The sequence below is a fragment of the Podarcis bocagei genome, assembly GCF_964188305.1.
Source record: "Podarcis bocagei genome assembly, chromosome: 2".
Taxonomy (NCBI): Eukaryota; Metazoa; Chordata; class Lepidosauria; order Squamata; family Lacertidae; genus Podarcis; species Podarcis bocagei.
The window spans coordinates 82,131,242-82,151,258 of NC_138126.1; the positions used below are offsets into that span (position 1 = coordinate 82,131,242).

General features: G+C 40.9%; 1 protein-coding gene across 6 annotated transcripts in view; it reads right to left on the reverse strand.

Moving 5' to 3' along the window:
- Positions 1-14,245: 14,245 nt before the first annotated feature.
- The window catches only part of CSNK1A1 (casein kinase 1 alpha 1), a gene marked incomplete at its 3' end in the record, with an annotated part of 39,161 nt that continues 33,389 nt past the window's right edge, over positions 14,246-20,017 (reverse strand). For all 6 annotated transcript variants that reach the window (XR_014003915.1, XR_014003916.1, XM_081178665.1 and 3 more), the window contains one exon: positions 14,246-15,726. Coding sequence is in view for 2 of the 6 variants with exons in the window: in XM_081178667.1 (XP_081034793.1) it covers positions 15,719-15,726 (8 nt within the window). The remainder of the gene's footprint in view (positions 15,727-20,017) is intronic.

The following is a 20,017-nucleotide window of genomic DNA, read 5'->3' on the forward strand; positions in this document are numbered from 1 at the left end:
AAGGCGGGGGGAGAAGACTCACAACCAACTGTAGACAGGTGGTAGTCTAGAAATAAGTGGTTCAACTGGTTGAGCAGTGCCAAGCAACTGTTGATTTATTGGAAAAAATTAATTATTAATTTAAACCATAGAGATTAAAATCCACAAGGCAGGGCAAGGATGACAACTCCTGGAAAATCCCTCTCAAATACTGATGCTTGTGAAATTCAGTAGAAATGTTTGTTCCTATTGGTGCCAAAGGCTTCTGAACCTCCCACTCCTGCTTTTATAATCATACAATATACGTGTTTGCTATGGCTTACTAACTCTGGGGATGTGCATGAGCAAGAGTCTTAATGTCCCCAAGAAAGAACACTTAAAATAGGGATGGGGAAGCTGTGTCCGCCCCCCCCAGATGTTGCCAGATGACAAGTCCCAACATCCCTTTTCATTGGCCTTGCTGGCTGGGGCTGATTGGAGCTGGAGCTCAACAACATCTGAAGGACCATGGCTCCTCCATCCTTGGATTAAACAACAGGAACAATAATATCATCCCCCCCCCCTTCCTTAAAATTAGTTACTGTTGGTTGAGATTCATAAAACAAGAAGAAGCAAGTTAAGAGTTTGGTGATGGGTTATAAGGGAAAGGGTGGATAGCTATGGAGAAAACATTCTCTTTTCACGGGGTTTCTCCAGGATCTGAGAGGCAGCTTCTGTACCATGAAAATAAATAGGTTGCAATGGGAGCTCCTATTCAAAATGGAGGAGGAGGGCAGGAGAGACAAATTGCTTTGGATTAGTGGCAGGCCACGCAGAAATCTACATGATGTTTTGCAGAGTGGGTGGGCGAGTCCTCCAGCCTGTGCAAGGCAGCTCATAGTCAAAGGCCTTCATAGTCAAAGGTCCAGGGTTCTAAATCACGCCGGGAACCTCCATGTGGAGAGCAGGCTCCCCACCTCCAAAGGACAACAGGAGGAGTAGAAGGAGCTGCATAACGTTGGAGATGCATAACACCTCTGCCCCTTTCACTGCATTTACCCCCTTCAGACAAGCGACACCTCAAGAGGGTTACAGGAAGGGAAATAACTATGTGTTGCTGCTGTGGACTAGTGATTACAACTTGAAAATTTCCTCTTTACCAGAGTTACTTCACAGTCCTACAAAGTGCACACTCTCTACATTGCGGCATGCTTTCCACATGTTTTCAAATCCCTTTAATTTTTCCCTCTTTTGCAGAGGCCACAATCTACAATCATAAGGCTACTATTGCTTCAAGTCAGGTCAGAGCAAGGGTGAAGAAGCTCTCCTGATGTTGCTGGAGTACAATTCTCACCACCCCTGGCCAATGGCCATTCTGGCTGAGGCTGATGGGATCTGGAAGATCTGAGAGGACCACATGTCCCTGGGCCAGAGGATGGCCATGCTTGCTATCTGATTGTGATCTCAGGCTGTCATATACATGTGTAATGTGTATCCTTATATCCTCATTGCTTTAGCAAGCTATTGTGGGCTGCTTGTGGTTAAGTCAATGAAGGCCTAGATGGTGCCTAAGCTAGACTGAGTGGCAAGTTTGCTGAGAGACACTGGAGGAGGAGGATTCCAAACAAGAGGTAGTCATAATATGCTCCAGCCAAGAATGTGCTCTCTCTCCAAGTCACATCCTGACGTCTTGCATTCTCATACCATACCCTAAATGGACTACAGCTAAAAGCTGGCAAATACAACCTTGAAATATCAACTAGGAATGCAACAGTGCGAGGCCCAAACCAAAAGAGGGTGCCCTTCCACAGAACTAACTCCATCATGATAACCTAGTTCTCAAAAAGTTTCCTTCACACACTCATTGGACTTGATGGCAGCCAGCTCAGAGAAATGACTTGGCCAAAGAGTGTGGGCTGGTCCTGCATCATAAGCAGCTCCTATGAAAGGACCTCATGTACCTGTGAATGAACTGGGTCACATGGTTGTAGAGGGAGGCAAACACGGGTGGGTGTGCTGGTGTATGCAGAAGGTCCAGGTTTCATCCCTGGGATCTCTAGGCAGGGCAGTTGGCACTGAGCGAGATGGGCAAGTGGTCTGACTTGGTGTAAAGCAGTTTCTTCTATGCAGTGTAGCCTGCTTAGGAGTGACAGGAAAATTTGACAAATCCATTGAGAGGAAGGCCATCAATGGCTACTAGCCATAATGACTGGGCTCTGCCTCCACAGAGGCAGGAATGCTTCTGCATTCCAAATGCTGGAAGTTGCAGGAGAGCAGAGGGCTCTTGGGCTCTTGCCCTCCTTGTAGGTTTCCCACAGGCATCTGGGTGGCCACTGACAGATCAGGAGGCTAGACCAGATGGGCCACTGGCCTGATCCAGCAGCTCCCTTTTCCGTACTTACAGAACCACCAAAGCAGGTGTTGTGTCCAAACTGAGGTTTACGGCACCACCATGAATGAATTGCTTAAAAACAAAAACCCGAAGCAGCTTATAACTGGGAAGTCCAGCATAAGCAGAGCCAAGCAGAAATAACTGGCTACATCTCTGGTGTTGCAATGTTGCTAAAAGCAGCACCACTTGTTTACAAGGAAAACAGGAAGTGGACAGATTGCATTAGGAACTGGTCAAGGGACGTTGAGGCGCAGGAATGGGGTAAGATTTTGGTACTGCCATGGGAAAGACAGGGGAGTCTTCTATAGAGTAGACTGTGGCCATTTGTATTACCTTTTATAAAGGTAATAAGTTTTTATCTGGGCTTGCTTGCTCATCTATATCAACAAATGGCAGCTGCCCAGAAGAACAGGTCTGATCAGATGCAGAACAGCTAATCCTCTCATCTTGCTTTTCCTGAAGAGGGGTCAGCAGTGCCTACAGCCAAGTAGGGAGCAACAATCTGAAGCACAAGGCGGCTTTACAGTTGAGCTGAAGATGATTGTCACAGAAGATGACAAGGGCACAGCCCCCACCCTCTCCTGCAAATACCTGGTATACCTAGGTGGACAACTGAAGAAATAGGTGGACACAGAGAAATATGAAATTACCATTTATGTCATACTTCCAATGCTCAAACTATTTCACATACATCAAAGTAATCCTAAAAGCCCTTAGGTAGGCCAACATTATCCCCAATAGGAGACAGATAGTGACAAAGGCATTATAAAAAAAATTCCTTCCAGTAGCACCTTAAAGACCAACTAAGTTAGTTCTTGGTATGAGCTTTCGTGTGCATGCACACTTCTTCAGATACGTATCTGAAGAAGTGTGCATGCACACAAAAGCTCATACCAAGAACTAACTTAGTTGGTCTTTAAGGTGCTACTGGAAGGATTTTTTTTATTTTGACTATGGCAGACCAACACGGCTACCTATCTGTAACTAAAGGCATTATAAATATCTAGTACGAATCTTTTTTCGTGTTGCATCCAGTTTATGAAACAGTATGTCCTATACAAGACTCAAGGCTAATCTTTGCTTAATTCTATAGTTCCAAGTTCTATCCAAATCCTAACCACATTTTAAGTTCTGCTGGATTCAGTGGAATTTACTGCTGAGTAAATAGTTCAAGCAAGCATGAGATAGGATTTATTGCTGAGTATCATTTTAACCATCAGTGCAGTACCACCACATTTCACCTGCAGATAGAAGACCAGGCCCCCAAGTTATCCTTGACAGCATCATAAAGCTTCGTCTGGCCAGCCCTTCTAGACACAATGCTCCTGACCAGCTCATGTTATTTTGCTGCTTAAGAATGATCAGCAAATGACTGCCCCACAAGTCAATGCACATGGTGCGCAAGGCCAGTTATTTTGGCACTAGAGGCAGAAAAATCCCACAAATGCATCTTGCCAATCTTTTGCTGGTCTTTCATGGCATCCAAAGCCAGCTGCCCAAAGAAGACATCTCACTTAGCCTAATAGTAAGGCTAGCTCTGCTCTTGTTCTTACTAACTAACCTGGAATACAGGGAAGAAAACTGCATGTTAATAAATAGTTTAAATCCTTTCCAAAACTTGAGATGAATGTATACAGAGACTTAAGACATTATTAAAAGCAAAAACCTCTTATTGTGCAGTTTTCGTATTTAACCATCCCTTTCCATATGGAACATTATGAAAAGCAGTGAGCTTTCAAATGAAGCAGCTACAAGTTTTTCCTGTAAAATTGGGGCTTTAGGCTCAAGCCTATGCTAAACTTACTGTTTGCTTTTGGAACACCCACCTCACAGGAGACTTTGGGAAAGTAAAAATATCACTTTTTGCTCAGGAGTTATGAAATTATATCATGTCACAGAATGTATCCATGGGATCACATGACCCATGATAACTGTAGTTCCATGGACCTTAACGTGGTTCCAGGCATGGGGATGAAGCAGCCTTTCCTATTTGGGCTTCCTGCCTGTGCTTGTCCATCCACAACCAAAATACACCCATCTCTTCCAGAGGAAGTTGCACAAGCGGTCCCCACATTAGGATCTTGTGTGACTCTTGATGAGAGGAAATGTGGAAGCTCTATCATGGATGGAACTGAGATGTATAGAAGGCAAGCAGCACAAAGCAGCTGCCATTCTCTTTGTGATGCCTGAAGCCTTCTTCGGCTATCTCTGTCCCAAATAGTTTGTGTGTGATGAATCACGGATAATCATCTCAAAACTGATACAGTCTGTCCAGCATCCTGTCCTCAATTAGCATGCTATTTCCTGTTTCTAGGTACTAGCCATCACATAGCAACCCTAGCTTGTTAGGGCAAGCTGACCAATCCCTCATCATATCCCCTTTCCAAGCCACTCCATATCCATACTCCAAGGACAGGAAACATCTGGCCCTCCAGATGTGGTTGGAACTCTCATCATCCTTGACTAGTATCTTTGCTGTCTGGGGCTGTTGGGAGCCCAATGGTATTTGGAGGGTCCCAAGTTTCCCCACCCTTGTACTAGACTTTTGACAAAAATAGTTGCATGGCTGAATTTATGTATTTCCATTCATTCAGTATATGAACACATGACTTGATTTCTTCTGGGTGCGGGAGGTGAGGTGTTTCCAAACTTGCACAACTCCAACTTCACGATCCCATGGAGACATCTCAGGGTGTGGCCCTCCTTTTCTGCATATCACATCACAATCAACTGGAGTGTGTATGGGTGGCAGCACGTATTTAGCATTCTAATAAAGCAAACCTGAACCCACACCCTGAGAGAAATGCTTAGGAAAGGGAAAGCACACCAAGGTGAGTACACAGGAACAAATTTGGAAAGCTGAAACAAAGAAGAAATGTGGGAATGGAAGGTGAAGGAAACATTTTGAGAGCACAAACATTTCCTGCATAGATATCTCAAACTTTAAGGCTGGATCCAGACTTAGCCATGAGTATACTAATCTTTAGCTAAGCATGACTTAACTTTTAAGTCATATTGGTACTTCAAGTATGACTAAGTCAGGATCCAATCCATGGTTTCGTTGGGAGCTGGATTGGAAACACCAGAGAAGGGAAAAAACATTTTTTCTAGCATTGAGTTTTCCAGCTGGAATTGCCAAACAACTCTGAATATTGGGGGGGAAACTTTAGCCAAATGTCAGCATGCCATGTGCACTAGGAAGTCGTCTACTGAGCAGCAATGAACTCCATCACTGAAAACAAAGCAACAAGTATCTCTCCTAGATATGATACAACTATTTCCCTGGAACATCAGGCTTCTCCCTTGAATTGCTAGGAAACAAAAAGTACAAAGCAAGCCCAAACTGCTGACTCAGTTCTGCTATGAGAACAGAGATTGCTTCCGCCACCTCTAACTGGCAACAGTTGGCATCGTGAATCTTAGTCTAGGGACAGTTCCTTCTTGGAAGGAGCTGGTGAAGGTCGGAAGGTTTCTTCCCGATAACCCTCCGTTGCCCTTTCCAAATGCTTTGCATTCTTTGCTGGGAAAAAGGGTCCTCACCACCTGGCGGCTGTCATTTATAAATCTAAAAACAAGCTGTGCAAAATCACTCCCTAAATTGCAGCAAAAACAAGGGAAGTCTTCGTTTCCTCGCTCCCGTTCCATAAGCTGATGCCAAGAGGATGGCTGCCAGTTTCTAACAGAAGAAAAAAAAAAGCCTCCAGACTCCAGTCCAACATGAGAGACAGACCAACCAACTAGGCCCAAAGGGATGAGAGCAGGAGAAACAGGAACTCCACCAGTATTCTCTTTATGACACACACACACCCTCCCAGCATCGTTCCCTTAACAAGTCTTTGGAATCAAATGGCACCCCTCTTCATTCCAAAATCCTACAAATAGCATTTATAGCAGAGCTAAAAACCCTGTAAGGCAGCATACACTTAAGGTAGAGCGGCACTTCAGAGAAAGGACTCAGAAAGGTGTCAGTGAGAATGCCAAGAGAATGCCAGCAATGACAGTAAGGTCTGATTTTTTTTATTTTTTATGTATCTCTGCAATCTGCCTGCTTCCATGTTGCTTAACAGACGAACCTCCTGTGCCCTTGCTGAATGCAGACAGGGATTGCGGTTGAGCGTAAAACAAACACCCAGACACTGATGGTGGGAAGAGCCGGGTCCAGTGACCTCTTCCCTCCCTCCCTCCGCTTCCCAAAGCAATTAAGAAGGAATATATGATGGTGAAACAGCTGGGCACCAACTGCAGGGAGAGTGCAACACAATCTCCCTGCCCCTAAGAGTTATTCCTTGCTATGTTGACCAGTTTCCCAGCAACCACAAGGATAGCGTGCTCCATTTTTACAAGTTGCCCGGTTGCTGAACCCCTTTCCCCCTTGAAGGATGAAACAGCAGGAATATATAGGAGCCAGCTATTTCAGTTCTGGAATCGAACCCACTGCCCAACATACATACATACATACATACATACATACATACATACATACATGGAAGAACACCACCAATGCTACTTACTGGCAGCCAGAGACTAAATACAATCTAGGTTAATAGCTTAGATGACCACTCCCCGCCACAAACCAGCCTGGCCTTACTGCTGTGGCTTTAGTACAAACAGCTCCACCAGCACTATACATTCAAAGCTCCCACCCCGCATATAATCTTGGGAGCTGTAGTTTTTTAAGGGTGCTGAGAGTTGCTGAGGTACAATTCCCAGCATTCCCAAGGAAGAGGAATTGATTGGGATAATTCTCAGGGTGGATTCACACTGCAAATATACTGTGCATTGAAGCATGCAAATTTTGGAACAATACATGAAGACACTGAATAAAACATTTCTGTGGATTCGGGTGTCCCAGGTGGGAAAGGTTCCTCACTGAAATAATTTATCTCAATAAAAAGTTTTTGGCACCTGCTTACAGCTATCAACTAACGCAGAGGTTCTCAGAATTTTATTCCCTCACAAACCAATTGAAAATGGTGAGGGATCTCAGTGGGCCGCTTAAAAAAGTTATTTTTGTTCTACATATCAAAGCACATATATCTCATATTTTAATAACATTTTCCTTCAGCTCCAGCACTGTCATCAAAACCCAGTCCTGTGAAGAGAATTGGCCATGCCACTGAGGAATTTTAAACAGGAAAATTGATAAGACTGCACCAGCATTGTGCCATGAAATCAAAGGCTTAAGCCACAGCCTTGTTAGCCTGTCTTATAAAATTTACTGTTGCCTTTCCACAAACCATCCAAACAGACCATTAGTAGACCCACTGACCAGTTTGTAAAATAAAAACATTAAATCAGAAGTTTTCAGGGTAGAAGTACAGAATTTCCAGTGAAAATTAAACCCTAAACAAGAAGTGCAGAACATATTGTGTGTCAAGGCTGGCATTCTCTCAGGCCAATAGTGGGTGAGGCTGGAGCCAGCAATAGGCAGTGTCAACGCTAAAAGCAGGCCCATTACCCCTTTCCCCTGGACTTACAGCTCCCTCTTTTTCCCCTTACCTTCCTGCCAACCGCCCAGTGCAGATGGAACTTGCTACGTCAGACGATTTTCATTGCAGCCAGCAACACAGCATTAACCCTGTTCCACACAACAGGGTAAGAAAAATGGACCCATTCACACAAACAGGGGTTATTTTGGCAGGGGTTAAACCTTGCTGCTGTATCAGAGTGCAGAGCTGAGACGGTCACAGGTCAAACTGATGCTCCACATGCCACTCTTGGCATGTTCTGCCTTAAATGATTTGAGACCATAATATCATGCAGATAGTTTTCCTCCATATGGACCTTCCCATGTTTCGAAATCCATTAGCAGTTATGCTCTGTTCCACCACCAAATGTTTGGCAAGTAAGTACAAAAGACCTACCTTTTCTGCAGCAGTGGCCAAACCACAGATTTCCTTCTCACCTCAACCCAATTGCTGGCAGCCTTTCACAGAGCTGTTAAGATGTGCCCATAGAAGGTTTTAGCCTTCTAGTTTTCAGGAAAGGACAATAGTTCAGTGGAAGAGTCAATGTTCTGCATATAACCAAGGTTCAATTGCTGACATCTATCTCCAGGTAAGGCTAGCAAACCCTGAAAAACTGTTGCCAGTTCATGTACACAATACTGAGCTAGACTAACTACTGGTTTGACTGAGTTTAAAATTTCTTCCCATATGAAAGTCATACAACCCATATCCACCTCACATTTTGAAGTGGTACAATCCAGGAAACATGTGAATTGGCCATTATTGGCCACTTTGCGATCTAGGTATGGCTTCCAGTTCATCCTTCTAGAGCTCAGTATAGCTCGATATCTCTTAACTAACTGTATAATCCCACATGCTCTAACACTTGTAAATTGTAGCCATGCGTTTTAAGACTTCACTGCTGCTGCCTAGCCCAACCACCAGGTATACTGTGCATGAAGGGAAGTGCTCTTTTCCTTAAAAAGAAAAAATGAAAAATGAAAACGGGCTTTTAGGAATTAGAATTTCTGATCAATAATTTATAAGTTTGTAGGCCTTAAATGAAAACTAGACTGGCACTTTGCATTAAGTAGCAAGCAAAGTGCACTTCCAGCACTTCCACAATGAATTTTTTAATGTTATCAGCTTCCTGAAGCTTTCTAAGCACCTTCAAAAGAAATCCCTGGCTTTGCACCGAGTCCCTAAATGCCAGTGATGCTGGCATTTAAGGAAAATAGAATTAAGGTAACAGGACAATGAATTTTAAAGCAAGCCGTTTAAAATATGAACAAGACCATCCAACAATAAGCTCTTCAAGACAGACATTTTAACAAATTGTTTCACTTTGGTCAAGAACTTGTCTCCCGCACCTTTCCTGTTCCAAGATGATGCTTCTGTTGTTTAAGGAACAGATGGGCAAATTGAATAAGTCCATTTCAGCCTCCTAGATATTCCTACTAGCTGGCAAACAAAACAAAACAAAAAGCATGCAAAATCATTGTATACTGAAGTTTTTAAAAAGGACTTCTACATATTGCATCACATCGCTAGCTCTTTGTTGTATTTCATAACAGAATAGCACTCATTTTAATGAAATACTATCCTGGAGTATTTGTGTATATTCCCCCACCCCCACCAGCAAACAGTTATTTTATTTTGTTTTCTCTTAGGTGCTACACTTCAACCTTCTACATGTAACCCTTAAAAATAACAGAGCACAGTCGTCCTATGTAACTCTGGGACATCTCCTTAACAGAGACAGACCAAAATCATTCAAAAAACCCCCACAAAAAAACTAGACATTAGCAATAGCCACAGCAAACAAGCTCATTAAGGACATTTTTAAAAGACCTATAATTTTTACATTAATTCAGTTTAGGCCATTGCTTGGACCAAAGCTTACATACCGGCGATAATTTTACACAGCAACAATGCATACCAGCCTTTTTAAAAGTTTGGACTGTTTTTCCCACACTGAAAGAACAATGAAATTGTTGCTCCTTCAGTGGGAGCTTCATCTTACCTGTCTTCAGACACCCACTTCCAGGGGCTTGTGGGAAAATGCAGGGCTACCTCTACTCCAATGATGCCACACAAGTGAGCTACACAGTTAAGCTGAAGACCAATAGGCTGAATCTGAAGGGGACCACCTTCATTGCACATAGGATTTCCAACATATGGATGGCCACTCTGATCACACGACATCAAGGTTGAGCTGGCTTATGATCTCTCAGGCTCCTCCATGAAGTTAACACCTGAAGATGGCTATTTCCAACCTATTTTGAATGCCCTTCCTTGGGGGTGAAAAAAAATTAAAAATATCCCCATATTTTCTGATAAAGGCCAAAACTAGCTTTGAAGTTCATTAGAAATGGTTCGACATATATTTCTCAGCTCATGTTCTGCAAATTAAGGCAGCAGATACTTCTCTTAATGGAGCTTACCTCCACAGCAGTGCAAATTTCACTCACCAGAAGCAAGTGCTGTTTCTAAGCAGTTAAGATCCAAGATAACTGAACAATTGTGGAATCCAGACTCAGTACAATAGGGTAGGGTTTGAAGCTCCCCATTTAAAATACCACTAAGGACCACAAACAGAAACAAAACTCCAAGGATGTCAAGGTGTTGTTGTTCTTTTATTTAAAGAGCAGCATATTTTTAAAGGATGATTTAATTCAGAAAAGAGAGCTTGGTTATTATATATCAGGGGAAATAAAAAGATTTCTATATTTCCAAAAGGTTTGATTAACCAAGTCTAGAATTCTAACACTCGGCTCCTGGCCTTTTACTGGCAGAACAGTGCATCTCAGGGCAATCAAGAATTCAAATTGAACTTCAACTACTTTAACATGTCGTGCCCCATTCTGAGGCACTTGTAAATTCTTGCAAAGACTCTCCTCTATTTAGTATTTTTTTAATATGAAAAAAATTCCTAAAGGGGCTGATGAATCTGCTCCAACGCAGACCTAGGTTGCAAGAGTAGACCCATTAAACAAATAGAAAAAATAACTCCTGCACAGCAGTATAAAATGAAGAGAATTAATGGCAAATTAAGAAGAGGACGCATACACAAAAAATGGAAGACTTGGCCTTGAGTGCTTATGGAGGCATCTGCACAACCAGAGCAACGAACTTTCGCTTTCAGAATGATTTCCTCAAAGACAGGCATGTGAAAACTTCTTGCTGCAAGAGCTCCGTGTCACTTCAGAACATATGCAACATACACATTTAGGAAAGTTTTAAACAGTGTTTACTTAAAAACAGGATGACAGGGAGAGTATAGAACCTCTGAACAATACTACTTCAGTACAAAGCTAGTTTAATACCCAGCAGTGGAACCAATCCTAGGATAAAGTTAGCTGACGGGTTTTCAGCAATCTCTATTCACTTAGTAGCCCAGAAACATTTGAAAGAAAACTTGAACTCAACTCAAATTCCTGAAGACTCCAACAGAATCTTATTATCAATGCTAAGAAAAGCCCAGTTCCAACACGACCACCAAACTGCAATTCTGACCACTGCGGACACAAAGGCTGTAAAGAAAAGGTGATTGTTAACTATATGGTCTTGATGTGAATTGTTAAGGAATTATTTTCTTAGTATGTATCAAGAGCAGCTTCTGGCATACTTTTAATATTTTATTGTAAGGCAAGTGCTTGGGGAACCTCTAGCCTTGCTGCTCCATCTGTGTTAAAAGGTAGCTTGAAAAGACCTTTATATGTTTGTTGCAGTTGTTTAAAAATAAATAAGTAAATGGAGGGGGGGAAGCCTGAAAAGACCTGCCATGTTGCTAAATAATTTCTTGTTACCAGTAGATTCCTGTAACAATGTGGCAACACAACCCGTTAAAAATTCATAGCCTAGATTTTGAAAGTTTAATTCAACATTCTGCTCTTCTTGGCCTTTATTACAGATAGCAATTAAGTCACCAGCATTAGCTTAGTGAACAGTTTTATCTGCACACTTCATTGTTCAGAATTCTTGGTTCAAAGCAGGGTTGCAATAGCTGCCATCTTAAGAGATACATCAATCCTTTTGACACAAAGATTATGATTACGAGGGGTGCCTGTTTGAACAAGAATAATTTTAGAAGAGGCATCTTTTAAAAAATTGTTCCTTTAGAAAAAGGACTGCTCTGGTAGAAAGCTAGTCTGGCAGAGGCTCACCGGGATTTTAGGGTCAGTTTCAGTTGTTGTGGCCCGAGGGGCAAGGTGCTGATAGGTGTCCAAGCCTACCACCTCTACCCTTGTACACCATAGCAAATAAAAGCTAGCAGGGAGGGCCTTATTGAGTGGGGTCCAGGAAGCGGTTAATGCTTCACTTAGGAAGGCCATACTCAGTCCTCAAAAAGGCAGTCGTGAGGCTTCTTCTCAAGAGACCCTCCTTGGAGCTGGAGGTATTGGGTAACTGCAAATAAAAATTTATTAATATTTTAAGATGCATTTTAATTATCTGATGTCTGTTTTTGTGCTTATTGTGTTGTTTTCATGATGTTAGCTGCTCCGAGCCCGCCCTCGGCTGGGATACAAATATTATAATTATTACCTAGCCACAAATGTCTTTTCGGAGCAAGTGATTGAGAGGGTGCTGACTGGCCAGCTTCTGCCCCATTTCAGTCTCGCTTTATTAATTATTACAGCTCTGAAATGGCCTTGGTCATCTCACATGACTCCTGCTGGTTCTCTTCTTCTCCATGGCTATTTGATACCATTAACCATAGTATGCTCCTGAATCAGCTCTCTGGGTCGTGAGCGAGAGGCACCATATTGTAGTGCATCTGCTCTTAACTGCAGAACTAATATTCGAGAGTAGCACTGGGAGACTTGCTCTGTCCCCTGGCAGTTATGCTGTGGAATCTGGCAGGGCACAAGTCTGTCCCCATGCTCTTTACTATCTCTTGGAAGCTGTTTTCTGGAAATTTGGAAGTAAAATGGCATTAGCATGCCAATGACACACAACCTTATCTCTCCACTTCATCTGAATCAGAAGAGGCTGATTCAGGTGCTGGACAGACGCCTGGAGGCAATGGTCTGGATGAAGGCCAATAAACTGAAGCTTAACCCTGGTAAGACTAACTGTTTGGGAAGAATAAAAAAATTCCTTCCAGTAGCACCTTAAAGACCAACTAAGTTAGTTCTTGGTATGAGCTTTCGTGTGCATGCACACTTCTTCAGAAAGCTCATACCAAGAACTAACTTAGTTGGTCTTTAAGGTGCTACTGGAAGGAATTTTTTTATTTTGACTATGGCAGACCAACACGGCTACCTATCTACTGTTTGGGAAGATTGCCTGTTCTGGATGGAGTTGCAATCCTTGCTTAGAGAAGGGTCTTGAGGCCCAGGTGGCGCAGGTGCCAAGGAACACCTACACTTAGCTACAGTTCTTTTTAGCTACAGTAGTACTACATGCATCCTCTCAAATAGACTACTGTGGTGTTCTCTGTGTGGTGCTGCCCTTGAAAATAGTCCAGAAACTGCAGCGAAGCAGGATCCTGTAGCAGTGATTCCTTAAGGATCAGCATGGTCTGCCTGTTTGCTACCAGCCCAATTTAAGGTGCTGACTTTGGTTTAGGGCACAAGTACTATTCAAGTACAGGATGGCAGGAAGGATCTGCAGGAGAGGCCCTGCAGGGTCTTCTCTGTTGTGGCACTCCGGGTGTGAACTGCCTCACCAGAGATATGGCACTGTCCCCTATTTTAGGCATTATGTACGACATTTATTTGCCCTGACTTGTGGATTTGGATTACTGCTTGATTGTCAGAATTTCTATTTCTTGATATTTTGTTTTGATATCTGTTCTATGGTTCCTGTACTGGTTTGTGAATTTAATATATTGCTATGCACCTCTTTGCAAATCTTCAGATTGAAGGCTGAATGTAAACTTAAAAAATGATGATGTTAATGCTACTTATATACAAATTTGTTCTAATTTATTCAGTGGAAGTTATGCAAACAGACTAAGATTTCTTCAATCAGGTGATAGCTGTAGCTAAACAAGTCAACTGTTTTTCAAGTTGAACTTTTATCTGCTATTCTACCGGTTTCTATCATTCCCTATAGAGATTGAAAAATGCATCACAAAGCTAGACATTACCCATGGTCTCTGTAGTATAACCCATTTCAATCATTTCTCAATTCTTGAGCAATTAAGGAGCTTTTGTTTAGTCTGCATTTTTTTTAAAGCGAAGGTAAAATGCCCAACTCACTTAACTGAGCTAACCTGCATGTACCATACCAGTACATAACATTCCACAAATTGTTCTTAAAAGTAGACTATGCATCTTGAAAATGTTCTTGTTCACATGACCATAAAATACCTGAAAATTCAATTTGTGGAAAAAACAACTGTTCAAGAGCTTCAGTGTCCCACATAATATACACTGCAACCCAAACACATAACAGGTCCAAAAGTCATAAAAACCATGTACACAATAGGCATCTGGCAGAATTTTCAGACAACTTTTAAAATTTATTCTGACATGCTATAAAGGAATAAGTTACACTGTTAGACGAATCACCAGCAGTAAGAGTATCTTTTAGCTGGATTAGAGTGAGGATAGCCTAAGGCAGTAACCCATGTGAACACCGCACACCGAGATGCTGCCTGAGAACAAGAGTAAATCTGGTCATATCCACTTCACAAGAACTTGAAAAGAAAATTCCTTCTTTTAAAATCCTCCACACACTTCCATTTTAAATCTTCAAAGCTACTTTTGCAAATTAGTCCAGCCAATGCAAGACAACGGCAAGGCTTGTGAGCTGCTGTGATGGGTCTGAAAAGATGCCTTTATTTTTATCCAGTCTCTTGTTACAGTGGGCTGGGTATCGATGCAACAGATTATAAAAATGCAAGAGCGCCCCTCCCCATCAAGAAAAAAAATACAAAATTTATTGAAAAACAAAAGTGAGGAAGAGTTACAACACTAGATCTAAAATGATTAAGAAATAGGACTTTTGCTTTAACAAATGGCCTTGTAGTTGCCCATTTTAAAAAAGGGTGGTGTCTAATTTAGATTGCAAATTATCAAGGCAAATTAAAAAAACACCTCATTCCTTACAGAAAAAGTTTAGTTTTTAATGAACTTGTAAACAAAAAAGCTCCCGTTTCCAAAATAAAAACAAAATTCGTTCATATAATGTTTACAGTGATTACGTTTATCTAAACAACTTACATACAAGTTTCAGTTGTAAGATGTTAACTAAATTTGTGACAAATATGCTGTTTCTCCTTTTATACCAAGAACATTATAGAGTTAATGCAGAGTCCTAAAGATAATCTAGTAGTCGCTAAGTTTCTCTTAAGTCTTCACTTTAGATGCTGTTACTTCTAGCACAGGTAAGCAGGCAGTCTTTCATATGCTTAAAAACTGGAATCTTTGGTTACTACCATTGTCAGCTGGCTTACTTCACTCAAGACACCAGCAATTTTAAGAATGTTTTAAGTGTACAGCTTTCAAAACCAGGGAGGAATACCCAGAAAGTGTGCACAATTGTGAGCATTTACAATTTACCACAACTGTTCCTGAAGACTTGTTCATGCCATTCTTCCAAAACAATGAGATCTCATAAGCAGTGTAGTTCAAAGTAAAAAGGTTACAAAAATTGGCATATGCACAATTCTTTCCACCACTTGTGTGTCAACCATTCAGTTAAACTTTTCCACTTGAAAAAATGCAATAGAAAACTGGACACCATGTTTCACTATCTCAGAAATATTCACAATTACAGCTGCTACAACTCATAGCTGCAGCATCAACGGTGCTGCCCAGAGCCAGTTTATACTGAAATTAAGTTCTTTACATCAAGTAGATGGTTGCCCACAACCACCGGCAAGTGTGTTTATGAACTAAAATTCCTAGGATTTGGGGAGTGATAGATCCTGCTCCATTCTGCTCTGCTTCATCTGTTCTCTTCTTCATGCTCAAAAACCTGGAAAGCAAACAGAACACTTTGATATTTGGAAATAAAAAACAGCCACTTGAGTGGGAGGCTTTAAACAAACATTATGGCCTTCGAAGGAAAATGCTACTCAATTCAAAATTACAGACTTAAATCCGTGCTTGATTGAGTTTGTTTGATAGCAGCCTTGCCCCATGTAAAAAGAGTCCTACTTGTACACCAAGAGAAAGGCATGCAATAATTCACATTTTCCTTAAGGCAATGCTACTACTGGCCGCCAGTCTTAGCAACGCAGCATCACTATTCATAATCCAACCACCATTAGTGAAGTATGATATTTCTTGATACATTCATGCTAGGGCTGCTTACAATTAAGTTTTAGCTCATTAACCACTTTTCTTTTAGCCAATTATATTTAAATAGATTTGCATGTTTAGGATACCAGAAACTGGTCTGTTAGAAAGGCCACTAGAAGTAGCCTTCTCTCATACTCTACATTAAGAAAAAGTGGCCTTTGAAATAACTAGCATATTCTTAACTCAAGTCCAACTGATTCAAGTTGCTGCCTATCCATTGAACGAAGCTTGCAGCCCTCATTCATGAATGTGCAAGGGAACAGACTGTAGAATTAAGAGCAGCCGGTACACGGCTTATGATGCAATCTTATGCATGTCAACACAAAAGCAAGCCCCACTGAGTTCAATAGGGCTTCCTCCCAGGGAAGTGGGTACAAAAGCTGGAAACTTACAAGTACTTGCTCTCTATATAAGAAAAACATTGTCACTTGAGATAATTCTTTTATCTGTGTTTAAAACTGCGGCTATATAGATTTTGTTGTGCACCACTACAAATAATCCAAAATGTGGGTCTAAGAAAGAGACTCAAAGGATGGTTGCCACCTGCAACCAGGATTGAGAGACTTGCTTAAACAGCCAACATCTGCAATAAAACATAACCAGTACAGATTACTGTAAAATCAAGCCATGGTGTGTGCCCTCAGCAAAACAAAAGTGAACAATGCTTTTGCTTTTCTACCATTCATATACACATTTATCCAGCAATTTCCAGCAGCATCCATTCTTTCAGAAGGAATGTACAGTCTGGTCCTTGCCAATGAGCTGAGTCAGAGAGATCTCTTTTCTGAATGAAAGGGGAGGTGTGTCGCATCAAAGTACTTGACAAACGTTTCAAATAAAGAAATTTTAGTCTAGCCACAAGCAACCCATTTAAGAGTTTTATTTAATAGTGATTTCTCATCTAATGTAGCTTTGTTGTTTCTCAAATTGTAAGAAACACTACTGGGATTACCAGCACAGAATGGCAGTTGCAGACTGCTGATGAACATTTAGCAGCATTAGGTTAGGCTTAATAGTCCTTACAATTACGTTGCAATACTGCTAAATGATGCAAAGTTTTGTTTGACTGCAGCTGTTCAAGTTAGGATGTTATGAAACTTAATTATGCGTATAAACCCAGTAATGTTTACTAAATCACATTTATTCTAAATCCAAATTGTTTACATCTACTTAAATGCCCTGTGCAGTTTCCATAATTAATCTACCCAATCCAAATATATGAAGGAAGCCATCAAGAGTAGACAAACTATAATATCAGATTAGGGAAACAATTTTATGAAAACACTGATGCTAAGCTTATTCTTGATGATGAGTTACTTTTTTATCAGTTCCACTAAAAATATGAACAACTCACATATATTATACGCATTATTATACACATACATGCTCAAGGTTTCCTAAAGTAACCAACACAGAGATACATACAACAATGCATATAGCTGTATAAGAATACATGTGTTAATAAATAAAATTATGCTGCAGAAATATGGTACCACATAGGACTTGTGTGCGTTGCAATTACAATATACGTTTTTGTGTGTATAATTCTGCGTATAATTAGGCTTTAAAAATAACTGTTAATGGATAAGTGGCTCACACATAGGCAGGCGTTCAATACCTGGGACTATCTGATGCAGGCAAAGCTCAATTAGGTTGGAACAATTTCCAAGTATAAATCCTTTTAAAACCAATTTTTCCCCCATCTCTATTTCTATCTCCATTGACATTAAAGCAGCAATCATTTTATAAAAATAAGCTATATACACTGTTGCCCTTCATTCACAAGCTCCCTTCATAACCACTGTTTGTACTGCTGGTATGCCAGAGAATGAATACCTACATTTTAGCAGTTGATGGGACTCAAACACAAAACACAAAACACTGACAACACAGCTTCTATGAGGGAAGTGAAAAACCACCTTTCCTTTTCCAGAGAAAAAGATGGGGTGGTAGTGCAAAAGCAGGGTGAATTATGAGACCAATCAGCAGTAGTCTGGCTTTTAAAAGAACGATAAATTATAGAAACAGATTCCTCTAGAAAACAAGAGGAAGTTTGCGGGGGGGGGGGAGAGACTTCTCACACGGGGTCTAGGCACAGCAAACTCTGTTACTGAAAAACAAAGGTTTCGGGAAGGACTTTATCTCACATTCATTTCAAACAAATATATATATATATCCCTGGACAAATACTCAGTAGCACACAAACAGGCCTTGAAAGTTTTTTGGTGAGCCTTTTCTTATTTGGAATGATGTGGATTTGTGTTCTACTCAGAGGCAACTTCTTTCAAGCTATTCCTGAATTACATTTTAGCAGTCAGTAACCTCTACATTTTCTCTCCCCCATTCCTTACTGGGACTGAATGGGAAACATACTTCCTATGGCTATTATTTTCTCCCTAGGTTTGGAGAACCGGTCATCCCCATGCTAGCTGCTTTCCTGGGGGAGAGAATTTTTCCGCTTCTGAATGCAATGTTGTGTCCTGTTGCTATAGAGCTTCAGTATCAGCAAAACAGAACTGCCTGCTTTGGTGACCCACCATAGCATCCTGCTTCATAGGCTGAGAAGCAGTTGTCAAATAAACTCCCAATAGTCTGTATAACCAGGCAAGGACATGATCAGGACAAGTGCAGAAAAGGACCATCCAGTAAAATACAACTGACTGGAAATTGCTGGTAAGGTTTTTTCTCACAGCTGGAAATTTGTTCTCCCAACTTCCATTACAGATCTTGAGTAATATATGAATATTGTAAACCACTCAGAAATAGATTTTCAAACTACAACTACACAGGTGGATTCAGTGGCAATTTTCAAGTTAAGGACACTGCACCAACATCCATGAACCAGTATGATGTTTAATCTCCAATAACTCATCATTTTAGTATGCAGCCACAAAGGTTATGTGAGGGAAGAGCTTCTTAAAAGAATTTTTAGCTCCGTATTTCCTAGATAGTCTGGAATTCAGCATGTTAATTTTAAAGTGTGCAACTATAACCTTCTCTTTTATTCAGGTAGTATTCTAGCAGAACTTATAAACAGTCACATTTTACCAGTAGATTCACAATTTAAAAATTACTAAAATCCATTTTAAGTTAAGATGTCTTAATGTAAACCATAGTTAACTACCCCATTCCCAACTTCTTCAGTGTTGGCAGTTTTTCTATTCATTCCTTAAACTTATAGCTTCTTTAATCATAAGTATGTCTTGGGCTCCTCCTCACAGCTTCTGAGAAACTTTTCTATGTTCAGGAGATGATCTACTGTGCTAATATTTCTTTGGGGAGCTGCAACCCAATAGAAAAATCATTAACAGACATGTGTGGGTGGAAAGATCTCCTGATTGTTTGTGGAGATCTTTGGAACTAGCTTTTAATATGTTTTATTCCCTTCAGTAATGCTGGGATTGTGCAACAAGTCAGGTAGACTAATGACACACTAGAATTCCTTTCACCTCTGCAGAAAGTAAATATTCTTATAATCTAGGTCAGAAGATTTGGGGCAATTATTTCATGGCTTTCAAGACTACCACCTACAAAACTTTTAGTCTGAGTAGAGATTGGAAGTTTTCAAGTTTTCTATCATTTGCCCTCTCTGCTCTTCTGCACATTTGCATGTTGCACACCTGAAATCACTATCAATCAGAAAGTTGGCAGCAACCCACAAGCCCACTGTCTGTTGGTCTAAATTAGTCACTTAATTCTGACTGTCCTCAATATTAAACTACTAAACTTCAAAGGACTAAAAAACAAACACCCTTTGCATAACAAATATAGCTGGTGTGCATTTTAAAATATGCAGCCAGTTCATAGGCCTTAGCATTAGAGGTCAGGTATGATACAAGGGTTATGGGATACCTAGGTATTATTAGCAGTACTGATAGAAGTCTTCCCTCAGAAATAAGTTAGATGGTTTCAATTTACAATTTTAATCTTCTGGGTTTAACTCCGCTCTTCAGAATTAAGTTTGA